Below are 23,122 nucleotides of genomic sequence, written 5' to 3'. Positions count from 1 at the left end.
AATTTCAGTAACTTTAACAGTGGAACAGTTATTTCTTGCATAATAATTTATACATAAATATTTTAACAGTAAAATAGTAATAGTAAAATTTACAAGTCTTTCATTTTACCATATAGGTTTCCATTGGCATGTATTATACAGCCGCTATATCCTTCGCACTGAATCATTATATTGGTTGAATAAAACATTAATTACTGACGAATTGAGTAGATACTTAATTTTACACACACACAAAAAAAATTCAAAACTACAGCTGATATTAATCAAACATATATGAATATTTTGTTAATAAATATATAAACATTTTAATTATTAATAGTAAAATGTGTTTCTCCAAGTTTTTCCTTTTTTTCACATGGATTTCTACTGGCATACATCCTATAGCTGTCATATCTTGGCATTGAATAATTATGCTGGTGGAATAAAATATTAATTGCTGCCAAATTAAGTAGACACTTAATTTTATACACACCAAAAAATATCAAAACTGCAGCAGATATTAATGAAACAGAGATGCATATTTTGTTATACGTCAGTCAATAAGCTATAAATTTTAGTTTTTCTCTTGCTTTAATTTACTGATTAAAGCATCAGCCCAAGTTTGGTAAAGGAAATATGATATATTGCTTTATTTTTTTAAAACTTTAGACTGCGCATTATGTCCACTAGAAAACTTCTGCTTCTGTTTTAAAATTATGTTTAAGCTCTTGTCAGATATTTGATAAGATTTCAATTTCTAAAACCAATATTGCTTGCCTCTTTTGCCATTTTTTCTAACATTGCATTTCGTCGATTAAAAAACTTGGGTTTCCATTTTAAATTGCATTTGTGTTTAGTATTAGGTCACACTAAACCTTAAAAATAGATAAATTAAAGCTGTCGCCTTAAAATTGAATAATGTTTGTTGATATTTCAAAGAAAACAAATTCATGGATGGTGAATTGCCACGATTTTGCTCAGTAGTATTTTCATAAATAAGATCAGTAATAAATATAATCTAAAATCCATCTGATATGAACCAGACTGACGTTCATTTTGAAGAATGATTTTACAGACCACGCCTATTGTTATCTGTAAAAATGTATAAATAAAACAAGCTTGATCTAGGTTACAGAAACTGCATAGGTCATATTATTGGTGATTATTTGGCGAAGGTATCATTTAGGCGTTTCTTAAAACAAATATAAAAAAAAAAATAGTGTTACGAATTGTTTACATATGCAAATAATTTTCGTGAAATTATATGTGAAACTGTAGTTTTTTTGTATAATGTAACGTAAAAAATGTAAAGAGGAGATGCTTTTCCGGAAAAGTAAGAATATAGGGACAAGTCTATTTAAAATTTGAGTAAATGGCTCTCGCTGAATTGGCGACATATCACCAAGCTGGCGACGGTTTTGGCGACTATCTTTTGTCACCCAATTTGGCGAGAAGTAGCCAAAAAACGCCAAACTTTGCCCCTATTTGGCGGCATTTTGATCCGGTTACTGTATCACCGTAATGGGTATTGAATTGCATAACTGCAATTGATTCCGTATGTAGTTGTAACCGTATCCGGCCCTCATATGCCTTACAGTAATTTCGAGAAGTACTAGAGATTTCTCAGTGGCCAGAGGAAAACTATATAAGATCGGGGAGAGTATCAATTTCTGAGTAGTAGTTGTTAGTTCAGAGCGGAATTCTGAGTATTGAGATATCCGTGAGAGCTTCGTCTTTTAGACGCGCTTTGCATTGTACTATGTTAACATTCTGAGTATTCTGAAGTGTAACTACTGATGGTACTCTGTAATATTGTGAAGAGCTGTACGAGTGTTTTTATGGAACGTTTTAGAACTGTGAAGTGTTTCTTTTGATAAAATAAATTTTATCAAGGTATCATCAGTTCTGTGTGCATTCAATCTATTACGAACTCGTAAGCACGCACCAATAGATTTTCTGTAAGAAGAGAAAACTGTATGCTGCAAAAAAAAAAAAAAAAAAAAAAAAAAAAAAAATCCAGAAATTTATATCTTCGTAATTAAAAGTTTGCCGTTTTGTTAAGAGGCATTTATAATCAGAAATTCTTGTTTCTTTATTTTTTTAAAGCACACTTTACCGCATTTCAGAACAATGCGGTGAATTTTCCTTATGTTTTTGCACTTTATTTTAAAAGTCTGTAGGGTTGCACTTGACCTGGTAATGCTGATTCTTTCAGTAACCCTAACTGTCGTGAAGCGAATTATCGCTATGTCTACATATGACGTGCATATGACATCAACTGAATGTTTTTAATTACTTTAAAGTTGTCAGACCACTTTTTAAAGCAATTCCGTTGTTGAATGTGTAATTTTGATGCTAAGTTATAAGGTATTTCTCCCACTTCCCTAGCGTGCCTTCGTGGTGTAACGGTAGCACGCTGGGTCGGTATTCCAGAGGTCCGTGGTTCGATTCCCGGCGAAGGCGGTTGCATATTTTTCATCTTTTCTGTTTCCAATTAACCTAATGACTCTACAAGTGGCGCCCGAACTAAAAGGGTTGTGGATGATGATTCTCCGCACCCAGAATTTGGCGGCTAGGTCCCCTAAAGCCCTAGTCACCCTTTAAAAAGGGGAGTATATAAGGTATTTCTCCCACTTCCCTAGCGTGCCTTCGTGGTGTAACGGTAGCACGCTGGGCCGGTATTCCAGATGTCCGTGGTTCGATTCCCAGCGAAGGCGGTTGCATATTTTTCATTTCTCTGGCTTCGAAAAAATCCTAATGACTCTACAAAATCCACCATTTAACAATCATTAAAAATATGTTCATATTTTTAAAACCATAAAATAAAAGTTTTCATTTTGTGCTTTTCAATGACAGCTATCATGATTATAGACATAAAGAATTTCCAGAATTTCCATGGTTCTAACGTTAGTACTGCTACTAAAGAGCAGAAGTTTTATTCTTGCAACCTGTAGCCCTAGAGTTTGGAACGAGCTTGGGCTCGAGCTTGATACTCGATAATTTTTGGTCATTTTCGAGTACTGGATACTCGAATCAAAGCCCGACGGGCTTTCGAGCTCTGTACATACAATATGGTTTTCGTTCTGCATTTTATTTTTAATTTATTTGTCAACATATTTCTCAAGAATCCTAGAAGACATTTTATTGGTGTCATAAAACTGCTCCTTTTAAAGTACATAAAAACTAAAACTTTTGTAATTGTATTACGGATAAGTAAAGTTAAACAATAAAAGGATTATAAATATATAGAGTAAAATAATGCTTTTACTTTTACCAGTGCTTTTACCTGAACAGTGTTGAAACTTGCTTTGGTAAAGAGATGAATTTGTTGCCGCCTATAGTACATACAGTACAGAACATAGAAATGCAAGGATTTTTAATCTTTGCCGATAGAAACAATATACTTTTAATTTTAAGTAGTAACGTGTATGTAATATTAAATAATGATTTTCTTAGTATTAGTAAAAAAGCAAAATTACAAATTGTTGAACATTGAAAATGCAGTGTTTCGCAAAACAAACATTTATTACAGAGTAATACGCAGAGAAATACACGCAATGTATTTCTCTGCGTATTACTCTGTAATACGCAGAGAATGTAATGTCTATGTAGAAATACAAACAGAGGTACAAGCAGATAATGTTTTAACAAATCATAAACAAATAGAATGGGATTAAGTTTCGGAATACTTCGGACCTGACAGAAAGCTAATGCATCGGACGTGATAAAAAGCTATACTTCCTTTTAACCTGTAAGAATGCGATTACAAATATCTCAACCCAAATTTAGTCGAAATATTAGCAATATTTTGGTAAAAATGGTTAATATTATTAGAGTTACAGCTGTGAATACACGCATATTCTAGAATAGTATTTTCGATTTTTTTCTAGAATAGTAATCATGCCGAAAAACAAAAGATCAACCGTTTGGAGTTATTTCGCCAAGGCAGACCAAAATTATGCATGCTGCAATGAGTGCAATAAAAAAATTTCCATTTTAAATGGAAATACGTCAACAATGCGTCGTCATCTAAGCAGCGTTCATGACATTGACGTTGACAAAGCAGAGACAGAAACGACAGCTAAAAAATAAAAACTTTGGATAATTTCGTAATCAAAACATCAATTGAAGAGATTGTTGCAAAAATGGCTGCAGTAGATGGTTTATCAATTCGTCATATCACTCAGTCAGGGTTTATTAGACAATCATTGGCGTTAAGGGGTATGAAGCTTCCAGCCAACGAAAAATCAGTAATAGCTCTTGTTTATAACAATATGGAAAGTGTGAAACAAAAAATCAAAAATGATATTAAAAAACATATTGCGGAATCAAAGAAATTCTCCATTACCATGGATGAATGGACCAGAATCGGTAACCGGAGATTCCCGAATATAAATCTGCATACTGCCTGCCAAAAAAGCATCAATCTTGGACTGGTAAGAATTTTTGGAAATTGCGATGGGAAAAAAAAAAAAAAAAAAATAAAAGAGCAAGAACTCGTAGAAGGAGCACCTCGAATCTTTTGGTCTATCATTTATCATTTAAGTACGATATTGTATCCACTAATGGGGATCGAGCAAGTGTTATGATCAAATTCGGAAAAGAATCACCTGCTTTTTATCAAACGTGTCTTGCGCATGCCTTGCATTTGGCGGTCGCAAAAACTTTTTATAAAGAAAAATCAGAGACAGAAGAAAGTATAGAAGAAAGTTCAGGAGAGACTGATGATTTTGATGATGTTGATAATGGTTTGAGCATTAACCCTTTGCGCTCGAGGCGCTTTTCTGTGCACACTGTCCATTCTGAAGGTTCAGTCTCTTCTGTACAATCACTTTGGCTTCCAGATTTCACCATCGATTATTCGTATTTTTAGTCTTCTTGCTCCTCTGACGTCGTCACTATCTTTATCACTTCCGTCTTCGTTCTCATGGGCAAGCTGTCTATGTAGTGATGTAATTTCGTTCGTTATTGCCGAAAAATTAAACTCATCTTCGCTAGAAGTAACTTCGTCGTGTTCCATACTTATTCGGCTCAGTAACTTTGAAAGGAATACTGCGATCGGCAAGAAGGTTGAGTTCGAACTGATGTCGAAGACAGAGTCCTACCCGCGGTCGCAAGTATTTTTGAGATAAGATATTTAATCGCATAAGCATTGCAAAGACAACCTTTATTTGAGATAAGACATCCTTATAGCTATTCAGACATCTCTTAATATGATCTAAAAAATGCCAAGTAGATCTATCAAGTGATATTCCTTAGGTCAAAATAAATAAACACATCGATTCGAATGGTGCCAGAGAGGCACCGCTCGAGTTATCGCATCACATGCAGTGGTGCCAGAGAGGCACCGCTCGAGTGCAAAGGGTTAATGAAACTGAATTACAGAATGAATCGTTCAAGGAAAACATAAATATTGTGAGACAAGTTGTAATTTTTTTCAAAAATTCTGTTGTGCGTTCAGATTTGTTCAAGTCTAAATGTAGAGAAAAATTACAGATAGAGCAACAACTCTCTCTGGATTGTAAAAACAAATGGAATTCAATGCTGGAAATGCTTGAAACATTTGTAAAATTGTATGACGTTACAAGGGATGTACTAATTGAACTTAGATCTGAACGTCTTTTAACAAATTTAAACCTGGTATAAATAAAACCGATAGTCTTGGCGTTAAAACCAATTGAAGTGGCACTTAACGCTATGGGTGAAAAACAAGCCACTTTACGAACAGAATATATTTCTATCAACTTTATGCGAGAGAAGTTAACTGACCAAGAATCTGAAATAAGTAGTTCTCTTTCTGAAAATATCGATTTTTACATCAATAGCAGGGTCAAGAAAATCATCATAGACTTGATGAATTCATTAAACAACTTAAATAAAACGCCATAAGAAGCTTCTATAGAACATTCAGCTGCTTTGATGAAGCATTTATTTCCGTCACCAGATTCATCACCAAATTCATCAAATGAAAAATGAAGGAGTGAAGCAGAAACAACTACAGCACACTCGGTGCGTATTATAGAGGTCCGGATTCGATTCCTGGCAAGGGCATTGCTAATTTTTCATGTTTCAAAATACTTAATGTCTCTACAGTGGCACCCGGATTAAAAAGGTGGCGGGCAATAATTCGTCACCACCAGGGTTTGGCGGTTGGGTCTCATAATCTCCAACTGCAATTTAAAAGGTGTGTATTTTTCCCCTCCTTCCAGCATGCCTTCGCTGTGTGATGGTAGCACACTTAGGGCGTATTCGAGGGATCCAGATTCGAGTCCTGGCGAAGACATTGCTCCTTTTTCATCTTTCATTTGCTGTTTCAAAATTACCTACCTTTTAACTATTACAAAAACAAGAATTAACAGAATGATGACTATATTAAAGGTAAAAGTGACGAATATCTTCAGGTTAAAAGATTTATACTTTTCTTTAAAAAGGAATTAGGTGCTTAGAAAATTCATATAATCCTCAAAGCTCTAGCTAATAATGTAAACTGTAAAATACAGGAAAAAAAATTTGAGATACTTTAATCGTTTCCTTTTAAATTGATAAAACGATTTCGATCACATAACTTTTGCATTGGAATATAAATATGTAAGAAAACGCACCAATGAATGAAATGAATGATTGTACTAATCTCTATTATTTTACACACAACAAAGCTAAACATTCTGTTGTGGCCACACAAAAACCTTACTTAATGAATAAAAAGTTGTTAGTGAATAAAATACATATCTTTTGAGCGAAAGTTCGCTCAATGGAATGTTTTTAGTGAAACTAAATACATGTCCTTCTTAATTCTTTTCTGAGATTGGGACTAGAAGAATGAAAATACGATATTTAGACAGAAAGCGTCGGCGTACAGAAATCGTTAAGTAATTACTGTTATATATAAAAGAAAATACGTGTGCGCTCAGAAAATTGTATAACTTCAAGTCAGTCCGATCCAAATGCATGAATAGGATTCTGAATAAAGTACATAAAGTGCTTGTGTTTATTATTTATGAACTTGTGAAAATTCCTTAAATAAAACTGTGTTTGTATTGATTAAACTGTTTATAAAACTTAAATATTTAATAGGTATATATTCATTCTGTTTATATGTAAATAAAACGTATAAATAAGTCTGTGTATTATATGGTGAGCTTGAAAATCTATAATAATTTTAAGTGCTATTTGTCAAACAGCGGAAACGTGGGACATAACGATAGTGGCTTTGATTGTGCTATGCTTCACTTTGTTGATGGTAGTTGTTCTGATTATAACAATAGGATACACAGCAAAACGTCTATATTTGATGCCAAAGGCTTCATCGGATCTCACTAGCCGGGTAAATATTAATTTTTAAACATTCTATTAGTTCCATTGAAATAAAATGTAACTTTGATTAATTAATTTACTTTTAACGCTATTTGTTAAATTTTGAACATTTTCAAATTAGATCTTATGAATATCAATAGATTTTTAAGGTATGTTAACCACAAATTATAATTTTATAGATATCGAATGATGTAAATGGAATGAAGTACACAAAATTAAATTTGAAACAACCTATATTTTTTAAAAGTATAAACAACCTGCATGAAAATGCAGTAGATACACGCTTCTTTCACAAAGATATGCGTATAATTAAAACTGTGAATGTAATATTCATTGAAAATTTAGACTTGAAAAATTCGGAGACAATGATGATTCTAATTTAATTTGTTTTACAATGACTTGGTTCCGGCTGAGACCCGAACAGCAAAACAGTTTACTAAACCGGAAGGTTAAAAATGGTTAATATCTGCTTAGCCATGAAATTTTAATGGTTAGAGGGGTTATAATGTAAATAAAATATAATATTAATAAATCAAAATGTAAGGAGTATAAGTGCATAGTCTACCCGCTAACAGCAACAACAACAAGGAGTAACAGAATGAATATCTCAAAGTTTAAAGTGATGAATTAAGGTTTAACCTTTTCTACTGAAAAGCAGTTATGTGTTTAAAAAATTCGTGTAATCCCAGAAGTTCTCTTAACTTTTAGATTTTGCAGTTCTAGGTAATACTGTAATGCTAGCATCGCAGCACATCAGGAAGAAGCTATTAAACTGTTTCATAATGTAATATAGATTAAGATAGGTTAATTGAATGTGGTAAAGGTCACGAGGGTTATCTCCCTAAGGAAAGTGAAGCCGGCCGCCGTGGAAGACTTTTTACAGGAAACTAGCTTGCATTTACATCGCATATGAGAAAAATCTTGAGAAACCACAAACGCAATATTTAACGGCTTTGCTTGTTTAATTTCTGCTAAACCTGAGAATCGAAGGATTAGAATCTGAGACTTGGATACACCATCCACAACTTTGATTCCAGTTTGATAATGTTTAGATACTTAAATTGCAGAGCAAGAATTACAGTTAATTTAAAAATTTAAACTTGAATTTTATTCCTCCTTGAGCCAGTTCGAAATGACAAAATATCATTTTCATTTGAAAGTAGATTTTATTTTAAAAGAATGCTTAATACAGCAGCAGGAAAGGACAGTTTTTAATTTCTTAAATAAATTGGATCCATGTGTGTGGAAGATTAAATTTTTCCTCACACATCAGTTCCTAAAATCTAACATTCTAACAAACACAAACTGATTCTTTTATTGACAAATAAACTAAAGGAAATAAATTTGTTTTGCGCAGCATTTCATGAAAAAAATTAAGTAAAATGTGCGTGTATTGCTGGCTATACTTATCAAGAATTTCTGCTTCACTCATTATTATTAAACAATGTAACGAGAGGCTGTTTCTCAGAAAATCTCCAATGCAATAGCGAGCACTTTTTCATTAACGATAAAGCAACAGAACGCCCGTGAAAGATCGCTTTGTATGAGACTAAGAAAGAAAAACATCGAAATAATTAAATTCTTCAGCCCAGTCATCACGTATTTGTTCTTTTTGAAATTGCGAAGAATAAGCTCTCATGCCTCGATACATTTCCATCTGCATATTTTTGTTCATCCTCCAGCGCCAAGCAGTGAAGAATATTGCAGTTTTTTAATCTTCGTTTTTTTCCCACCAGACTATATTTTGGACCCGAATACTATTCTAATTGGTATACTTTTCCCTCATATTATTATAAGCTTCTATTTGTTCTTTACTTCGAGCTTGATGCATTTTCTTTTTAATGTTGCTTCAGTTTGTCTAAATCTTTGTAATTTTCTTTATTTTGGGTTTTGATTAACAGCTTTATTGATTTAAAATATCTTTTCGAAGTTGATAAAAACTTTCTTTTAATAAAATCTTTCACCCCTTTTTTGTTGTTTTTGCTTCCTTTTAGCATTTTTTATGCTAAGCTAGCCTTTTTTTTACTTTATTACTTCTTTCTTGAATCTGTGTAAATTTCGTATTTTTTAGTTTCTTGTAAACCATTTACATTATAAAACGGTTTTCTAACACCTTTCTAAAATGTTGGAAAACTTTATTCTCTTATATTGTTTCCTTTCTATTAGAATTTGAGATTTCTTTTGCAATTTTAAAGGTTATGTTTTCCCTTAGCATTTTATAAGTATGGTTAATTTTTAACTTCTCTTTCTATAGATGCTTCATTGCTTCATTTATATCTAAATCCAAAACATGGTCAAAATTTACATGTAAGTTCGAGAACTGTATAGACACGTACATTTATTATTTTTTGAAATTGTTCCCGGCATTATGGCTGTTGTTCTACTGTTGTACCAGGTTAAAGGTATTCTTCTCGTGAATGCCTGTGGTTAGTTTCATTAAAGAAGTTTTTCACATCCTTCATTTCATTCTGGGACATAAGTCGTCGTGCTTTTAGGGATTTTTCCTAGTTGATGAAAGTTGAAAATTCGCGCATTGAGGAATATGGACCACTTAAAAGTATTCAACTTCTTCTTAATTTCTGATTATCTTATACAAATGTAATGAAATGCAAATCGTTTCAACAGATGTCTTTCTTTACACGGGCATTTTCATATTAGTTCAGTAATTCTTGTTGTGTCAACATAATTAATTAAAATTGCAAGAATTATGTTCCAACCTGATTGTAAATAATTCAATAATAAATTTCAACGTGTAGTTAAAATGAATAATTAATTTTGCTTTAGCGAGCACAGAGCAAAACATCATGTAACCGTTTTTCTATTCATAACCGTTTTTAACTTTTATATTAAGCATTTTTATCATTCGTTCTTAATTCATTCATTACGATGTGGTCTTTCCCATTATTAATAAGAAACATATATTTAGTGAATAATTTTTCAGGAAATAGTTTAAGAGTTATTCTACTTGTTTATTTAATTTTTGTGACAGTTCATCTTAGAATTACTCATATAATTATTTAATAACGTTCGAGAAAATGCAGAAAAGTGTGAAAAGCTTAGTTAATTCATTTTAGATTGAATTTTTGTACAGAAGCAACGTTGGAACTAAATTAAGTTGCTTAAATATTGTGAAACTGCCAATTAAATCACTTCGAAGCGATATTTTCTAAGATTTTTAGTCTAACTACATCCAGAAAAGCATATTGGTCTACCTGTCTAAATTAATGGATGCTTCCATAGAGGACTTTATGAGGATACCTGGCTTTTAGTTAACTTCATGCACCGAAAGATCTACAATAACATCTATTCAGTCAGAATGATCGCCGGCTTTTGAAGCCGAGTCGAACTAATATTTTTCAAAGGTCTTATCTACTCAGCCGCCAGTGAGCCGATAATTTTTATCGCAAAAACATTATTCATTGAAATAGGTTAATAAAAGCAACAAATGAAAGCAGTGAAATTGTAATGAAAACACCTTACATTCAAAAATTATAATAATGCAGATAATTAAAATAGATTCAGTATTCTTTACCTGATTCTAGATCGCTTCAAAAATACAAAGCTTTAGAGCATGTTTGGAATACTTAGAAATCTAATATAATTCGATTATATTTTTTAGAATAATTCATCAGATTGAAAAACATTTCTTACTATTCCCAAAATTAGGATACTCTAACATTCAAAATTCAAAATATTAGAAATATTTCAAAATTTTACTTTTGACTTAGAAAGTTAAAAGTTTAGTTTAGTAGCCCTTTTAATGTAAAACATGTAGAAGGAATCTCATTCACATTGTTTTCAATCAGTCAGTTGCTAAGCTTTGTTACATATTTATCTTCACGAAGAAGGCCAAACTTTCATTAATATTACTTTAATCATTAATATCATTAATATTTACTTTTATTATAAATAAAATTTAAGTTATTGACAATTGCCTACTTTTGGAACCAAATCGCATTTTAGTCTTAGATGGTTAATCGACATTTGCTAATCTGATCAAAAAAAATTAAAGCAGATAATTTTCTCAATCCTTACTTAAATTCTGAATTTTCTCCTCAAAATGTTTTGCTCATGCATGTTTATGGCTTAGTGTTTTTGATTTTGAAATTTCTCAGCTAAAAAGCTGAGAAATTTTTTATAATTTGAAGATAAGTTTCTATTTTAGCATTTTGGTTTTTGAAATTTTATTTCTCTTTTTGATAGTTAATGAATTCCAAGAATATTGAAAACATTTATGTTCAGTTTCCTCGTCAATATTTTTGCTTCATATCCTTAATTTAATTAACAGTATTTAGCATGCCCAAGGTAAATGTCTTTCTATACTTTTGCAAAATTTTTAAATACAATTGCACTCATGCTTGCAGACATACCGGAAGCTAGAGTTTGGTCGAGATTCTTCGCAGTCTGTTGGAAAGTATTCCTATGACAGTGGCTTATGGCTCGGCCCTGGACCTGAACCTGCCTTTTCAGTACCAGATGCTCCCTTTTACAGGCCACCGACAGTTGAACAGATTACCTCAACACCGAGACCCATGACGGCTGTGGTAAGTTAATATTACCAAAAATATAGCAAATGATTATTGGATGCCTTTTAAGACATATGATGAACCACATTAATTTTGAGAATGCAGAATTTATAAAAGTAAAGGAAAATACGAAATAGCTGTTTCATTTAACGCTGCTATATTTAAGAATTTAACCTTCTGGAAAAGACGTAAATCAATTATTAATTTTAACTGGAAGTTAAAATTGACCACGGATTTGCAAACTGACTTGAGTAAGCTTAGAGATTTAACACAATCAACTTAGTTACTGTTTTCATGTGTTTACTGAATTGTTATGCAATTTCGGTGCACATCTTCATATAGCTAATTTTGCGCCTTCAGTAATTTTCTTCTAATTTAGCTTCATGTAACCAGAGTCATAAGGTATTTCTCCCGCCTTCTTGGCATGCCTTCGTGGTGTGGTGGTCTGTACGCTTGGCGCGTATTCCAGAGGTCCGCGGTTCGATCGCCGGTGAAGGCGTTGCATATTTTTTAATCTCTCTTTCTTCCAAAAAATTCTTATGTCTCTATAGAGTAACCCTGAGCAGAGTAACCCTGATCAGTAAGTGGATTTTGATTGTATAATATTGTCGCATATCTAGCTGAGAAGCGTATCTGACCGAAAGGCAGAAAGCATTCTGAACACGCTCTCAACATGCTGTGTCTGAAGAAACTCAGACGCAGTTTAAATAGTAACTTTCTACCTTATTTTGCATAATGCGCGAAACTAAAATCTCATTCTGGCAAGAAAGCGTGAGTTGAAAATGAAACTTTATAGAAAAGCTTGCTTCCAAAGTAAAATTAACTGTTAGTAAAATTAAATAAAACCGTACAAATAATAAATAAGTTTAAGTTATTATTTTCATTTTAAATTCTCTTTAACGTTTCCAAAAATTTTCAGAAACATATGCAGTTGTAGGCAATGCTTGATTTGTAAAATTAGAAGGTCCTATGCCCTATGGAATACTGTCAGAAACAGCGAAAAACTAAACTGATAAAATAATAAGTACTGAATAATTAAAATTAAGTAAAATATGAAGGGTTGTGTAAATATTAATAAATGACGTAAAAGTAATTGTAAATAGAGAAATAATAGATTAAGTTAAAATTAACGTGCAGTAAAACTTTAAGAAATAATAAAACAAGTGAAACGCGAGTAAATTCATCATAACTAGATATGGTACGAAGAATGAAAGGAAAGCAAATATTTTGAACAGTATTCTTTGGGGTCAGATAAACCTGCATTTTTGTTTAAAGCTTTAGCCCGAATGGGCATACGCCATAACTACTCCTCTTCCTGGAAAGATCGCATTTCTACGTTGGGTATTTACTTTCCGAATTACTCAAGGTTTTTCTTGTATTTTTTGTTATTAGAAAATGTGAGGAATGTATCTAGTTTTTCTCCATTGATTGAGAATTTGCTTATTAAGCATTCGTAAGAAATGTCAAAATCCGTCTGTCACTCAACCATCTCATTACTGAGAACATTGCTCAAGTGCAAAGATGGTGACTGATATTACATCTGCGTAGACGGGGAAGGAAGACAACGCAATAAGCAAGCCGTACGTGGAAATCGAATCCACACCGGATTAGGACTAGTAGTCAGCCTTCGTTAACTACTATGCCGTCGAGTGTAGCGGTGTATATTCAGTAACTAGAACCTATACCAGTTTTGACAAATAACAAAACATGATGTTACATGGCAAAAAGCTTTTTTTTTTTTCTGTTGTATTGCCGTATATAAAAAAAGAGATGCAGATATCTTATTTGGAACTTTGACTGAATTTATAATTTCTCTCAAAGCTTAGAAGTAACGGAGTAGGTCTTTATCGCATCGTGCGACCCAATGGCGGATCATGCGAGCTGATCGTATTTAGAACTCGATTAGTTTTTTCCTCCATCCTTTTGAAATTTCTCCTTTTATATGTTTAGTTAGATTATACAACTTATTATTGCTAAGCGGTAGTGGGCTATTAGTCTCGAATTAAGATTAATAAGATTGAAATACTTTTTTTTTTTAGTTTCGAAATAATTTATTGTATAGATCCTTCACAGTTAGGCATAGCCTTATATACATTGCTAAAGTTATTTTGGAAAATGTTTGGGACTTAAAAAACTTACTTCAGTTTCACATTATAGAGTTTTTCACTTTTGTTCTCTTAAACTAAGTGTCAAGGAACCTAGTGAACTTCTAAGCGAATAATCGCTTAAGTCCAAAAACAGAAACTTAAACTCGAGAAGGGTTAATTACCCTTTATTTGCTCAAAATAAGGTTAACAGTCGGCCCCTCTCTCAGGGCGTATAGCAAAGCCTCCCCTTGGAGTCAAACTAAAAATGTAAGAAATAAGAACTAACTAATGACTAACTAGGGAGATTTAGACGACTAAAGAGATTTAATGAAACGGCTAGGCTAACGCAGTTCTAAACTAGTTGGCTCGTAATATTAAATTAGCCAGCGAAGCTATCAAAAGGCACATAATATGGCCGAGAGTGATAACGGCTTAAAGAGACGTAGCCCAAAGGCAAACGCGCGCTATTCAGGAATCCTAACTCTATCAGTTGAACTTGACTTGAATACTATTTTACTTCTCATTAGCATTTAACGCGATTCTAAAAACTCATTCTGGTCGGGAGTTGTAAGCTGAAGCTAAGAGAGACATAAGTTTTAAAATAACTCTTATAAAATTAAATTACACCTTGCAACACACTAACGTATCATAATCTAAGTTTAATTCTTTACACGGATTGCAGGAAAGGTATAGTACTAATGATATGACGTATTATAACACTGTATAAGACTCAGTACAGTTCGTCTCTCATTTTTCAAGAAACTAAATATATTCTTTGAATAGTATAAATATATTCTTTGAATAATATTCAATGAGTGTTTATGAGATTTAAACAAAGAATTTCTCCACTGATATAAATCCTAAAATATTTTTCTTCACAGCTGAAATCAAACAATACTATATTTTAGCCAGTCAAGTTCATTTTCTGAAAACAAAAAGCATCTCGTTAAAGGTATTTATTTTTTACCAACTATAGCATGATATATATTAAATAATAAACGTTCACGAAGTGGCATATCACACATATAACTTAGAAAATAAATTCAATTAAGGCCATTAGAACATTCAATGGTTTGTTAATTTTGATTGCAAAATTTATATATTATCACATTTTCATATTTTTCATGTATGTACTATATGCTACACTGATGCAGCCCTAATATTGTCCCTAGTATAACCAGTTATTTTTTTAAAGTTTTTTTAAAATTATTAGACTCATAATTTATTTTTTAAGGCTTGCCTAGTTCTGAGATGTAAATTATTTTATGTATTTGAATTGCGGCAGAAGTTCGATTTTTCATAAACAGCATATGCATTTTTCCCCTTTCTTCTATCTGCTGTTTTATTAGGAAAATTTCAAAGAAAGATTTTACTCTAAAATTTATTTTGAAGAGCGCAAGAAAGTGATCTTTCACTAGTTTTCTTGTATCACTAAAGAAAATGTTTTTATAGCTTTAAATCTTGAACGTTTCCTTTAAAAACATTCTATTTTCTTATATTTGCATTCACTGTGAGTGTTATTTAAATGCATATCAGTTCTCCAGGCTTCATACAATAATTTTATAATATTATGAGACAAATGACCCAAATTGTTTTCTGAATTGGAAACCTAACATGCATTTGGAATTAAAATTTAAATTCGAGATCAGCTGAAATCCAAGAGACACTTCATCTTACTCTCAAATGACTGCCACCGTATTTTAACTTAATTTGTACTTTCAGTTAGTTTAGAGGGAAGGTAAATTAAAAGAGATTTCAGAAATCGCCATGTTTAACACAATTGGGGAAACTACATTTAGATGCAAAAGAGCACTGAGAACTTATAATGATGTTAGTAGAATATCATATGCAATTTTTAGTTATTATTAAACTACTTAGAAATAATTGAAAATATATTTTATGTCATTTCTTGATAGTAAGTTAAATAGGTCTAAATTACTGTTAAAATAATAAAGAAACAATTAAAAATATTTTTTTAATTGTAAAAATATGGAAATAAAATCGTTAGAAAGGTTTTTTTTTTTTAAAAAAATTCTTAAATATTTTTATTGTTATTCTGACCTCTTTTTATATATTTAAATATTCCTTTATTTTAAGAAGTTCCCTTCAGTTCTAATTTTAGTGGATGAATAATCTAAGTACGTAAGGTTTCTGAGAATTTATCTATTTATTGTTAACTAATAGTTAATTTTAAGTTCAATTACTTTTCTGTAATTCTCTTTTCACCCACTCTTTTCATGCTAGAATGCAGATGAGCTAGCGAGCGTTTATTCAGATTGAGAGAAAAAGAAGTGCTGTTTAAGCGAAGGTTTCGCAAGTTAATTTTAGAGCGTTTTCTGCCTATTTGACCCTGTTACCTTGGCTTAATAGCAATTTGATTCTGTGGCGTTGTGGGCTTCTAGTCATTAGGCTGGTCTCGCCGGTTTTTCTATAAACCTTTTCTGCGGCTTACCTTGTAGAGACATTAGGAAATTTTTTGAAAGCAGGAGACGTGAAAAATGAGAGATGCCCCCCCCCGGGGACTCGAATCACGGGCCTCTCGAATACGCGTCGAGTGTGCGGACCACTACCACGAAGCCATACTAAGAAGGAGGGAGAAATACCTTATAACCTTATCCTGTGATACGTTAGGCTAATTTATTATATTTGATTTAGTTCAACATTGCGTATTTAAGGTAAGCCAGAAGTGTTGGCTTGTGTAAACCCAAGTTTGGTCATTGGTACTCTTGTGTTCAAATAAAAGGGTATTATACATCTTTTCAAATAAAAGGGTATTATACTTACTTTTGTTTTATTTCGCAAAACTTGAAGCTAATTCTTCAAGTCATTTTAAAGTCTTAGTTTATGTCCTGAAGAATACTAGATTTTACAGATTCTTTAATGTCCGTTAAGGCTTTTAAGATTCGGCAAATAATTTCCGCAGCTCCTCGAAATCTGAACATCCTCAAAAATTTTTCTTATGTATTTAGGTTACCGTTTCATTCTGTAACTCGAGTTGAATGCCTGGCAGAAATCCATTAAAACTCACTCGTATCATCTGTTCTTGAGATCTTTCCATTTCCTCTTGAATGGCTGAATTAAGATCAACGGAGCATTTAAAACGACATTCTGAGTTTCCGAGTAAAATGTTGCCCTTGGAATCTATTCTTCAAACTGATTTTACGAGAGCATAATTTCAGAAAATGTTGCATACATTTGGTGTTACTGGTTTTAAATATGGGCTTATTTTGTTTGAAGGCCGCCTACAAAGCTATCCTTTCCGATAAAATAACCTCAGGGTGTTTAGCCATAATGAAATAATTCAAAATTCTAATCTTGTCTTGAAAATGAATTAGTACATGAAGAAAGGAGGTAGAGTATACCAACAAGTAAAATAAATTTTCTTTTGGGTTAAAATGTTGAAACAATGCAATGGCATTGCTTTGCAATAGTTTCATATGTTTTTTACAAATAATAAAACAATTTTTAATTATTTTAAATTTTTAAGCTTTATTTTTGCCTTTAGCGGACGGTTTTAAAGAGAAACTGGAATATTGATGAACGAGCTCTCAGCACTATTCCTGATGACTACGGAAAACCACATGCATCAAGAGATTCACAGCCTTCACATTACATTGACTGATCTGTAAAAAGAAAATTTGCTACTGTAATTATTCGAAAAATAAAGAGATTCATCATTTTCTATTTCATATCTAGTGAAAAACGCCCAGCTATACCTATACACATAACTTTATAACTCCATCAAAGTTACAGCCGCAAGCTAAATAAGTATATATATGCAGTTTTACAAAAGTGATCTGTTATTTATGATTAGAATATATGTGGAAAATCTGTGCGCTTTTCTAATTATTGTTCTCTTATGTCTCTTTAGTTAAGAAATATCTGTAGTTTACGCGGTAAGTATACAGGCACATAGCGGTACGTATACAGGCAGTTGAAAGAACAGATTAATAAGTATGCATGCAGTTTTGCAAAACTGATCTGTTGTCCATAATTAGAATATCTGTGGAAAATATGCATGCTTTCTCTTTATTGTTCTCTTATATCTTTATAGTTAAGAAATTTCTATAGTTTAAGAAATAACAGAACTACATTGAAGAATTTTATGCAAAAAATGAGAACGACAGGTAAAAGCAGTATTTCATAATTTATTAGATAGTTTTGAGTTATCAAATGAGGATAAAGCAATATATTGCGATTCCACCGCTATGACCTCGTCGATAGAGTAAATTATGTTTTCTTGCGATTGTAAGAATTTTTCACACGTATAGATGTTGGTACTGAGCTATGAAATCCATTACAAGATGATGCAAATGTCTATAGTGATTCTAAAGCGACATTAGGCTTCTCGCCTGTATATAATAAAAATTATATACTTACATGAAACAAAATTATATTTTATTACAAATACATTGTAAAGGTTTCCTTATATAGATGCTTAAATAAATATCCATCAGACCTTAGTAACAAGCGAGTAATCGCTTTGGTCTGAATTGCTGTAATGGTCTGAGTCCGTAATGTTTTCGAATATTCTTTACCACATGAAGTGTTAATACAAAATCAAGTAAGGAATTGAGGCATTTCTCTCATGTACTCATATGGAGTAATAGTCAATGCCTGGATCCAATAATTCGAAGTTTTAGAGTTTATTGTCTTAGTTGAGGAGATTTTGCTCATTTTTTACATCAGCTTTTAGAAGAATGTCTAGAAAAAGGCATTTTCAAAAGGGAAAAAATTGAGATATTGCTACCTATGATCTCTTCTTATAGATTAAGTATTGTTCACCTTCTTATTTTGAATCAAAAGCGTAAGATCTGATTTATCGAAATTTGAGTTATTTTTGTTTTATATTTATGGAAAATTATAATCCACTATGCCTCTAGTTTCAGAAGGAAACTCAAAGGCTTGGAAACAAAAACAGAAACCCATTCTATAGTCCATAGACACTAAGCAAGCAACTAAAATGATGACTGACGTTGACCGATAAAAGTATTTTATACTCTTCAAAAGATCTCTAGCTTAGGTTACATAACAAATATGCCAGGCCTACTTTTATCTTGTATTTTATCTTCCTTGAAAAAACTTTAATATCTTTGTTTTAAGAAATAGTGGATTGATCTTTTAAGAGAAAACTTAGAAATATATATTTGCCTTTCTGACGGAAGAGGAAAGACGAAAGTTCTCTTGTGAAACGTTTAAAGTTGCAGTTGAAATATCTTAGCATAATCACATTTTTGTTTTACTAAAACCGGAGAATAATAATATTTTTAACGCAATCCTGTTAATGATTACTTGCTATCTGGTAACTCAAGTACAAGATATTTCGTCTTATTCTGTCTGTCTGAACAACAATGAATGGTGATCGGATAATCGAGATTATTAGATAATATGGAATTACTGAAGGTTGGTTATTGAGACAAATCCACTAAACAAAAAAAAAAAATTATAACAATTTTTTTTTGCAATACAAGATAAACACTAAATAACAAAATGTCTACTAGTTAGTAATTTTATCTTTTATGCACAATAGAAAAATTTTTTCGCTAGAAAGTAAAGAAAGCTAATTGCAATGTACAGAACATCTTTCAAAAGTATAGAATAGTGCAGTGATGGCGAACCTATGGCACGCGTGCCACAGGCGGCATGCAGAGCCTCATCAGCCGGCACGCAACTAAAATATTACTTCCTTAATCAATAATCACATTAAAATGATATTATGTAATTTAAACAAGTGTTTTATTCTGTTATTGAACGTTTCACTTACTTACTTATTATATAATGGCACTGGCATAGGGTCTAATCCTAGTTATAAGATTTTCATATATTGCCATAGAAATGATATACATATTTATTGACTCAATTCATGACGTTTCAATTGTTTGAGCTAATCATATTACTTGTTACATGGCAAATAATACGCCAAAGTTGAAGCAGCTAATGTTTACTAAACGAATTTGAATTTATTGCAGACTGCCAGTGATTTTTAAGACGTTCATTGTTAAATACAATTTTTAAATCTAAGCATTTTGAGGTAACTTAAATCATCCTAATTTAATATCTTAAACGGAATGTACAAATATAATGATAATATAGCAATATACGAATGCTTAGTAGGAAAACCAAGTTTACGCTCCAACCATGTGAAACTTGCGCTCAGCCAAAATAAGCCCAATAAAGCCGAAAAGGAGCATATGAAATCTAAAGTTAGAAGTTTAGCAAGAGATGTCCGGGTTAACGGTTACTGCTGTCCTCTATTCATATTTGAATCTGAAGCCATAGCTTGTTGATTCGTGAAAATCCAATTCCTTAATTATTGGCTAATAATGTTACCTCTTTTTAGTATATGATCGATTTATATTTAATGCTTCATTTTTAAATTTTCTACTTTTCTATACTCCATGTCGTGAAACCTCAAGACTAGCAAAAAAGGCAAAAATTCAACACTGATAGTGGAAGATCATTTCAAGAGACCTGGACAGAATAATTTTAGTGCCGGGAAAGTGTTGCGTGTTGTACAATCTGGTGTCAAGCGGCACTTTAACACCAACCACAAGATTGTTGCCGAACTTGATGAAGCTGAACGGAAGGTGTTTATTGAAGGGAAATTTAGGAATTATAATTACCAGAAAGTTGCTTTTTGCGATTATTTCTAAAACAAACCATCTAACAACCTCAAGTGCCAGCTTTCAAATTTTACGGCCAGCTTTCAAATTTTACTCAACGGCCAGCTTTCAAATTTTACTGTGCCTGGCAAAACAAACTGGCAAACATAAAAACGTGCCTGTTAAACCATTCTCTGATGGTTTATTTAATCAAAGAGGTTTTGGGCACGCGGCGCCAAATGGTTCGCCACCGCTGGAATAGCCGCAGCTTCATAGAAAAATTATATCCGTGCAGATTGTCGTGAAACAACTAATAAGAAAACGAGTTTTTCAGAAAAATATTTTTTTTCATTAGTAGATTATTAAAGAAGTGTTAGGTGTTTTAATCTCGTAACTGAAATTCAAATACGAAAAATTAAAAGAAATAAGTTCCAGTTTTCAGTTTTTATCTGGCGAAATATTAATATCATTCGATTTAAGTAAATTAAACGCAACTGTTTGATTTTTAAAGCAAAAATTTAATTTAGCACTTGAAATATCCGAATAATATAAAGGGTAAAGAATTTCTATAAGAAATATCTAGTTTTAAAAATATCGCTATTTCAATAAATTTGAACACCAAAACAGATACAACCTTATATCTTCTAAAAACAATTCTCGAATATAGTTAAGTTCAATCTTATCCGAATTTCGAAGCAATGTTAATAATAGTATTAATGTTGTCAAATACTGTTGCTATTGGAGAACGAAGCTTCAGTAAACAGTAAAAAGTAATAAAAAATACATATAAGCTCATCTTGATTAGGTCAAAAACACTTTCGAATATTTTCGTTCTCTGTATAGAACATGAACTAAGCCATCAATTAGGTTTAAAAAATTTATTAACGAGTTTCTTCGTTAAAACAAATAAAAACTAGGGTTTTAAAATTGTTTGAAAAATCTTCGTAATTTATTTTATATTAATTACATTACTATATATACATTGTTGCGTGTGTACGGATTCGTAATAGATTGAATGCGCACAGGATCAATGACCGCTTGATAAAATTTCTTTTCTCAAAAGAAACACTTCAGAGAAATCTGGAACTTTCCACAAAAATTCATCAAATTCTTCTCAGTATCACAATCAGTAATTACCCTTCAAACTGCGAAGAACGTTCAACACAATGCAATGCAAAGCGCATCTAAAGGGCGAAGCTAACACGGATAACTCAATACTTCGAATTCAGCTCTGAACTAACAATTACCAAGAGCAGATGCTCTCTCCAGTCTTGTATAGTTTTCATTTGGCCACCGAGAAATCTATAATACTTATCAAAATTTGCAGAAGGCATATATGGTTAAAGTTACATCTTAGGGCTGTATACGGTTACAGTTGCATATATAGATTAAGTACAGTTATTCAATTGCAATACCCAATATAGTTATAGAAGGACCGGACCAAAATTTCGCCAAATGGTGGCCAATTTGGGCGACTTTTCGAGATTTCTTTCTAAATTTGGCGACAAAAATTAGTCGCCAAAAACATCGCCCTCACCAATTTAGCGAGATAGCCATTTAGTTCAATGTTTAAAAGACCTGCCCCTGTATTTCTATTTTTCCGGCAGAGCATCCTCTCTTTAGATTTTAGTGTTACAATATATTAAAAAAATATTTCACCAAAGTTATCTACGCATGAACAAAATTCGTAACAATATATATATATATATATATATATATATATATTATTTTAATGCTATATGCTGTTTATCAAAAAGGAAGTTTTTATTGCTTATCCAATCGTTTTATCATGCGAACGCTTTTATTACTGGTCATTTTTTCAGAATGTATAAAGCTTATATTAAATATTATTGTAAGGTTTATAATATTATGATTTTAAATAGTTATCTTATTAATATGTAAATGTACAAATATATGGTTAATTTGTACTGTGTATATATATATTACGCATTTACAGTAGTTTTCCTCCCTTTTGTTAATTTTTCGTTTTTATTACTATTACTATCATCAACTGGCCGGACATCTTGCATTGTATCCAGGGGCGTGAATTTTCCTTTTGCATCATAAATTGTTAATTCAGTACAAGCGCAAATATTTTATATGCTTCTACGGTGTAACTTTCGTTTACTAAAACAATACAATCATTGCTTAAAAATCTTTTGACTTCTTTCATTTTACTTTTGACATTTAAATTTCTCATTTTAATAAACGTTTATTTGCGTATTACTTTGGGTATCTAAGAAAACTTAAAATATTAGCTTTCTTTAAAAGCAGCATCTTATCATCCAAGAACAATTCAAAGCCAGCGACATATATTCTTCTTGGAATAAAAAATACACCGTAATATCACACAAGTTTCCGTTTCAATAATGATTTGCTTAATAAACGTAAAAAAATGGAAAACCGTGACTGAAGAGTTAATGGTACTACAATGGGGGGATTATCGGATTATATGTGGAATAACAACTTTTTATTTTTTTAACTTAAATTAATTAGGATGATTTTATGTTACGCGTTAATTAACAAAAAACAAATGTTGACTTGCGTGAGAAAAATCGAAATGTTTGCTCATTTTGTTTGAAAATATTAAACTAGAAGCACTTGAGATGCAATC

At 31.9% G+C, this 23,122-nt stretch overlaps 1 protein-coding gene across 2 annotated transcripts in view; it reads left to right on the top strand.

Moving 5' to 3' along the window:
- Positions 1–17,590, top strand: part of LOC118190473 (uncharacterized) — a 55,499-nt gene extending 37,909 nt beyond the window's left edge. For both annotated transcript variants that reach the window (XM_035361183.2, XM_035361184.2), the window contains exons 5-7: positions 7,161–7,303; positions 11,658–11,837; positions 17,412–17,590. In XM_035361183.2, the coding sequence (XP_035217074.1) occupies positions 7,161–7,303; positions 11,658–11,837; positions 17,412–17,528 (440 nt within the window). In that variant the 3' untranslated portion in view covers positions 17,529–17,590. The remainder of the gene's footprint in view (positions 1–7,160; positions 7,304–11,657; positions 11,838–17,411) is intronic.
- Positions 17,591–23,122: the final 5,532 nt, after the last annotated feature.

The sequence above is a fragment of the Stegodyphus dumicola genome, chromosome X2 (genome assembly GCF_044657685.1).
Source record: "Stegodyphus dumicola isolate Sdum_Otavi_A_Nest chromosome X2, ASM4465768v1".
Taxonomy (NCBI): domain Eukaryota; kingdom Metazoa; phylum Arthropoda; class Arachnida; order Araneae; family Eresidae; genus Stegodyphus; species Stegodyphus dumicola.
This window is presented reverse-complemented; position numbering and strand designations above follow the sequence as displayed.